We start from the raw sequence: 7,152 nt of genomic DNA, 5'->3' as shown, positions 1-7,152 counted from the left end.
AAATGGGGTGACATGAGCAGATTCTCCTCTCACTGGTATATATATATATATATATAATCTCCAGCTCCCAACTTGAATAAAAATGGAGGAAATCTTTCCATGTGACTTATAGCTTAGGGAAATGACCATAAATATTTTCCTTAAGAGAAGAATCACATCCAGAGTCAAGCCCAACAGTAGGTTTCCTGCTGAGAATTTTTTATTGAAGAATCAAATTCACATTTGCACCATATCACCCTTTGCCTCCTCAGCCATCCTGGAGAAACTGGTACTCTCAGCGGAATCTGCCAGAGGGGGATTTGGTGCCCTTCAGCATTGGGGAGCATTTTCCATAATTTTCCAAAGAAAGTGTACCACGACTTTCCCTGCAGAAGAAGTTATTTGTTAAAAGAAAGCCTTCGGAGACATTAAATGAAAAGTTTCATATCCTTAGATCAATTAGTCACATGAGTACACAGTAAGAAAGGTGAATAATTAATCACCAAGCTTCAACAGGGGAGAAAAGAGGACTTCAATGTAGTAGTGAAAGCTGGTGATAGAAGCCAAAGAATCTATAAATTTCTCTGTTAGTTGCCACTTGGTAACATTATAATGCTGATAAATTTTCTGACTTTCTTAGCATCTGTTTCTTGCTACTATCTTTTCTTTCCTGTTTTCTGTCTCTTTCCTTGCTTTTCTTTTCTTTTTTTTTTTTAATAATATTCTGATTATCAATGAACAAACTCACTCTTATTGTTCATAGTAGCATTTAGCCTATTAGGTAGCTAATGTGGTTTCTGGCTTTTTCTGGAAGAGGCTATTTCTGCAAATCATATATGAAATTCAGCACTTACACAACAGCGTTGCAAAATGTACATTGGTTGGGATATTCTTTTCCATCAGATCCACAGTGAGGAATGTATTCCATGGTACAGACCTCAGAATATTTGGTGCACTTAATCTGCCAAGTCAAAAACAAAGTTTCATGTTTCAAATTTTTAAATCACAGAAAATACGAGCCCAGGAGTTCAAGGTTACAGTAAGCCATGATTGTGCCACTGCACTCTAACTTGGGTGACAGAAAAGACCTTGTCTTTAAAAAAAGAAAAAAAATGTTATCATAGAAAATGAACTTTTAAAAGACTTTGAACAATCATTAGTCCAATATCTCACATGCAAAAAGGCATAACCTTGCACCTTAAATATTCTACCCTGACAACTTTGAAATCTTGTTACAGCAAAAGATAGCTCAGCCTGTGTTTAGGTCCTGCCTCTCACCCAGTCCCCATATCTAAGTGACGAATGGACCCTGTGGATTTCATCTGGTACTTTATTCTGAATCAGCCCTCTCCTCGCCATACTGTCATTGATTCTGTTCAGACCCTCAATATGTCTTCCCCAAATAGTTTTAATTGTCTGCCAATTTATTGCGCATCCTCCATGCTCACTGAAGGCTTTGATTATCCTCCACACTGATGCTGGAGTGATCTTTTACAAAACAGATCAGATCTTGTTCTTTATATACTTAAGTGACTTCCCATCAGAAGATAATCCCCTTTGACCTGTGCTTTTCTCTTCACATGTATTTATGTCTTTCCTCTTCCTGTTACCCTTGATAAACATCTGGGCCAAGTTCCCAACTGTTTTCAGCTGCTGTGTATTTCTGTGCCTTGGCTCCTGCTGTTTTCCTGTCTTCTTGCCTGATCTTTCCCGCTTTACCCACCAGGCCAGCTCCCGCTCTCCTTTAAGTGTCATTTTAACTACTTGTAGAACAGTTTCATGATGATGCTTTTCTCCCACACCCATCTAATTGGGTTACGTGTCCCTCCTTACACTGAGCTGCCTTCACTGCCACCACCCGTGTTTATGATGCTCTGATATCACATTTTAAGCTCTATTGGAACTATTCACATCACACTCACATAGCTCTTTATCCCTGAATGGTCTCTACACTTGCTCTTGAATTTTTTCTTGCTTTATTTATAATTTCCTTTCTTTTTATGAGAGTGTCTTTGAGTACCTAATTTCCCTTGAAATACTCATCTTAACCTTGTAATTAGTTGTAGTATTAGAAAATAACCGTATGTATACCGATATGTCCCAATTAAGGCTATGAGTAAGGTTTGTGAACTCTTCCTTTGCTAATTTAGGCCTTCTGTTCAGGCTGGCCAGATGCTTTATCTATAAATATACACACTCATAAATGATTTCTAGAACATGCATTTTATAATAGTTATTTTCTATGAAAGTGAGGAGTTATTGCAACATTGCACATTAAGGGTAAATAAAACTTCTGCATATACTTACACAGTTACCATCATGAAGTTTTCTGAGTTGCAAATTTTTCTCTCTAGAAGAGAAGATTTTATTAAATGTATAATGCAATGATTTGAGGTGTCATAGACTATAGAATAAAATACAGTCATATGTTATTTCTCTGTTGTCTGACCTGGACTGAAAATGAGGTGGAATTCCCATCAGTTGAATTCTCTCTGGTTGAATTACTACTTCAGTTGACTAATATTGACTGTAACCATATTTAATAGATGAACACTTAACAACTAAGAATATAAGAAAATACAATCAACTCTAAAAGTAGATTGGGCATTTTTAAAAATAGCCCATGAATATTCAGATGAAAAAGTAGGTCATATGATACTGTGAAAACATTCTTAAAACTGAGATTAAGAAGAAAAAAAATAGGCCCAAATACTTTCCTGGATCTTAGAATCTGCACAATTCTGTTATACAAAAGTCCAATAGTCAGAAAGGAGTTATTTCTCCTTGCCGACTATTAGATTCACGCTATCTAAAAAGAAGGTATGAGATAATGTAATCAACAAGATCTCATCAGTCTTTAATCTCTTCTTGTTGTGTTAATATTAGTGCATGAACTTGCCTGTCTTGAGAAATCTTATTGTGAATAGCACTTGCTATTACACTCGACTGTAAATTTTCTGAAGGGCTAGAAAATAGAAGAAAAGTAGGAAGTAAGGATAAGAAGAAAGAAGAGCTTATTTTCATGAGTATTCACTCTGTGTCAGCTATTTAGCTAAGATTTGTGACATTTTATCACAGTGAATCCTAAATGTGATTATAATATCTATCTTACAGGTAAGAATACTAAAGCTTGTAGTGGCTTGGTTATTTACATAATATCACTGATCTACTATGTGAAATCTGGATTGTAATCCAGATATTTGGCACCAAAACTCACAATTTTAGCCACTAATCATAAAATATTGAATTTCTCCTACTGAAAGCCTGGTAATAACAATTCTTTCATTATTCTAAAAGCTCATATTTTATTAAAGGTAAAGTCTTAATATTAAATTTGTGGAGCTGGTGGTGCTGGGAATATGCTCATTTCAACTACCCATTTGTACTATCACTCTCTTCCCTAGACTTTTCTAGATGTTTAAGCATAAATTGAAATGTAATATTTCCATATAATTTCTCAAAATTTTATGTGTCCATGGCTAACAGATGAAATAGAGATAGCCATCTTCAAAGTTCCCAAATGCAAAAGCAAAGATGTAACAGAGGAAATTTGTGGAAATTTGACCAAGATACATTTCCTGCTTGAAATCCTATTTCCTTAAATGTTATGTGAGCATAAAAATATTTCGTGGGGATAATGCCCCAATGATCGTGTGCAATGTGAAAGAGAATTTGGCTAAGTAGCAAAGATATATGAGGCTGGAGTAATGAATCCAGCCTTTGTCCATACGTGTTTTCCATATCACATAGCTTGATACTTTCCAGAGAGCCTCATAAATATAGATATATAGATATGGATACACACACACACACATACATATGCAAACACACAAATACACACTAGAAATATAGCTAAACTTTTCTTTTTTCATTATTTTGAAATTGCAATGTCCAAGGGATATTGGAGAAACATACAAAAAGTTAGCATTTGTCAAACCATGTTTTAAAAGTCCAAGCAGATTTGGGCCAGTGTGGGCTTTATAGTCTTTAAAAAAAAAAAAAAGTAGGGAACTCAAAGTCAAGTATTTTACTTACTGGTTTTGCATGCAAAGCATGCATTCATTGCTGTAAGTTTTCTGATCTGTGCCACATATTGGACTCAAATTCCTTGGGCATGCAATTTTTGTGCCTTTTCCATTGTATTGGGAACAGTCCACCTGTAATTCAAACAAAATATAATATCCTTCATTATGTCCCTTCAATTCTACAGTCATTCTCATATCCAGATGGTGTAGGAAGAACAAGAGAGAAGAAAGAACACCAGTCTCTTCAGTTTTTCAGCAAACACCTCCGGAAGATCTTATACAGACCAGGTGTTGTACTACAGAAATAAATCAGACCAGAACATACCCTATAATGGAATTCTCTATGTAACAAGGAAATGTTAAGCTCTCCATTTAGGGTGGTAATGAGAGTCCAGTGGAATAATGTATCTGAAAAATACTCAGAAGAGTTTAAAATGCTGCCCAAAGGTAAAAGTTTACTTTGTCTGCTGTTTTCCTTTTGCAAGGAGGTTCCTTTTGCAACCTTTAAAGAAACAAAGGTGAAGAGCAGGAACATTTTTAACTCCTGAGGAATTACTTCAGTCCACTGTGAGCCAATTTAGCTTCTTTCCCAGCTGTATGCACACCTTAACTCTGATTTCATTTTTATAAAGACCACACAGAGAAGGCTGCACTTACCTCTGTCCCTTTGGCTTGATCACCAGAAGACAGTGAAGTGAGATGCAATTGGAGAGAAGGAATTGGAGAAAGAACATATTTTACAGTTAGAAGTGCAAAGCTACATTGCTCACAGTAACCCAAACCCATTTCCCAACAACTTTCTTTCCCAGCCCAATCCAACCCTAACAGAGGTCATTTCTTTACCGAGGGCCAAACTCAGAATGAAGACAAATATCTACATAGCCCTGATTTAAAACAAACAATCCAGAGAGGAAAGTCCCGGTTATTGACAAGGGGCTGTCACAGATGTCCAGGAGATTCTGGTGGGCATGTCCAGAGTAGGTTGGGTCATGGTCCCCAAGCTGTCCCCAAGCTGTTCCTGGAAAGGCAAGTCTTAAACCTGAAAGATCCTGATCAGGAACTGCACAGAGAACCAATACCCTTTTATTCCTCTTCTCAGTCTCTGTTCCTTTCACTGAAGGTACAACCCTCCTCGGTTTGCTAATCAGGCCAATCGAAATAAAACTTTCTAAAGTATCTTCAGACTATAACATTTTATAATTTAATGAAGATTGAATATGTTACAGTTAACAAGAAAGGCATGGATTTTTGAAAGAAATCGTGAGTTACCTGCTGGAGAGGCAGCCCATGCAGTGGCTGCCAGAGCAAAGATGGCCAAAGCAGCAATGCCCTTCATAACGATGGTGAATGACAGTGACAGACACGCTGCTCTGGGGCAAGGAGTGAGAGAGAGAGAGAGAGACAGAGCAGTCTGCCCTGCGTACAAATATATATATATACTCACACTCAGGCTGGGGCCCACCTTCATTAGAAATTGACCTTTTCAATGATTGGCTATGAACTCAGGATATTTGTTTCATTCCTCCAGGAAAGTTTCCTTATTATTATGATTTATGGACAGTTGGGACAGTTTTACCATGCCAGTTATCTACCAAAAAGAAGTTTTGCATAATGACCTCCTGATTGCTTAGCAAATACAATGCTCTATTTGAGAACAAACTCAATAATTGGCGTAGTAAGAGAAAACAAACAATGAAATGACATGTGTAAAGGGTATTACATGTGTTAATGTCATATTACAAGCAGATGAGTTGAAATGGAAAATAGAGGCAATGAGGACACTCTTTAAAATGTACAATAGTAGATAACGTTAGTAGTTGGCACTGAACATTCCTTATTTCTACAGTAGGAAAATTCTTTACAATTGTTTCAAGAATATCTGGGACAAAGTGGAAAAAGTGCCCCCAAACTGATAGGGAGCTGAGAGACCAAAATATGACTCCGTGTGTGTGTGTGTGTGTGTGCGCGCGCCTGCCTGCCTTCCTTTCCAGGAAGAATTTGTTTGTTTGTTTTTTTATTTTGTTTTATGTTTATCACTTTTTAAAGTTCAGAGTCAAAGACTAATGGCCTTTATATCTATCTCCATGTCTATTCCTTTCCAGGAATTCTTTTAGGAACAATGGAGAAATTAACCTTTCAAAAACCCTGCATTTTTCTTTCTTTCTTCCTTTCTTTTGCCACCCACTTAAAAATATCTAAGAACATATAAACAGTATCTAGAATTATGTTAAATCCAATATCATCACAATGCATTGCTCAAACCAAAAGTCACTTCAAAGAATCCAGGCCCATCTCTACTTACCTGTTGCCTAACAGGCCTAAAGTTTTTGTTTCAAACCAAACTGGCTGTGATTCCAGGGAAGTTAGCCTTTGACTCAAACACACAATGCAAAAGAATGCATTAGCTATCCCATATATGATCCTGAACATGGTAGGTGTGGATTTTGATCAATAAATTTGGGTATACAAAATTATCTACTGTTTATTTTTCTTTTTTGTAGATAAAATTATATCTGATTCTGCCTGGATTTGAGGAGACTTTGTCTTATTCATCATTGGAGTTCATGAGGATGTGATATGATTTATAAGTGCACAGAAAATGAAAGTAGACCCTCTAATCTCTGCACAATGAGGGTAGCTTCCTGCATTATGATGGTCCCAGCCAAGCCATAAATAGTTCCTTTCTCTGAGGCTACTCTCTGGTTTTCTAGGGCACATGGGACAGAGTGATTTTAACTGGGACTGAGCATCTGACCCTGTGATTCAGTAGACACTTTTTGAAGTCAGAGAGTCAGGAGTCTTCTGCTTCCTCTGAATGCTACCAAGTAGAATTCTTTTTTTTTTTTTTTTTTTTTTTTTTGTATATTGGCAAAAACACTTCAATGAGAGTTAACCTTTTAACAAAATTTCAGTGTGAGTACAGTGTTGTTAACCATAAGCACAATATTGCTGAATGAGTCTCTAGAAATTTTCATCTTACATGACAGAAACTATATCCGTTGAACAGCAACTTCCCATTTCCCCCTTGCCTCAGCCCCTGGCAACTAACATTCTGCTTTTTTCCCCATGAGTTCGACTACTTTAGATACCTCATATAAATGAAATTGTGCAATATTAGTCCTTCTGTTATTAGCACATTCCACTTGGC

General features: G+C 36.7%; 1 protein-coding gene across 1 annotated transcript; it reads right to left on the bottom strand.

Annotated features, from left to right (window-relative positions):
• Window positions 1-274: 274 nt before the first annotated feature.
• Window positions 275-5,340, bottom strand: LOC105876509 (double-headed protease inhibitor, submandibular gland-like). The gene is made up of 6 exons (XM_012774196.2): window positions 5,274-5,340; window positions 4,662-4,675; window positions 4,015-4,136; window positions 2,287-2,329; window positions 834-940; window positions 275-365 (listed from the first exon to the last, which is right to left on the bottom strand). Exons 1-6 carry the CDS (start codon window positions 5,338-5,340, stop codon window positions 275-277), a joined length of 444 nt encoding a protein of 147 aa, XP_012629650.1.
• Window positions 5,341-7,152: the final 1,812 nt, after the last annotated feature.

This window comes from Microcebus murinus, chromosome 21 (genome assembly GCF_040939455.1).
Source record: "Microcebus murinus isolate Inina chromosome 21, M.murinus_Inina_mat1.0, whole genome shotgun sequence".
Classification (NCBI taxonomy): domain Eukaryota; kingdom Metazoa; phylum Chordata; class Mammalia; order Primates; family Cheirogaleidae; genus Microcebus; species Microcebus murinus.
Note: the sequence above shows the minus strand (reverse complement) of the source record. Positions and strands in the feature narration are given on the sequence as shown.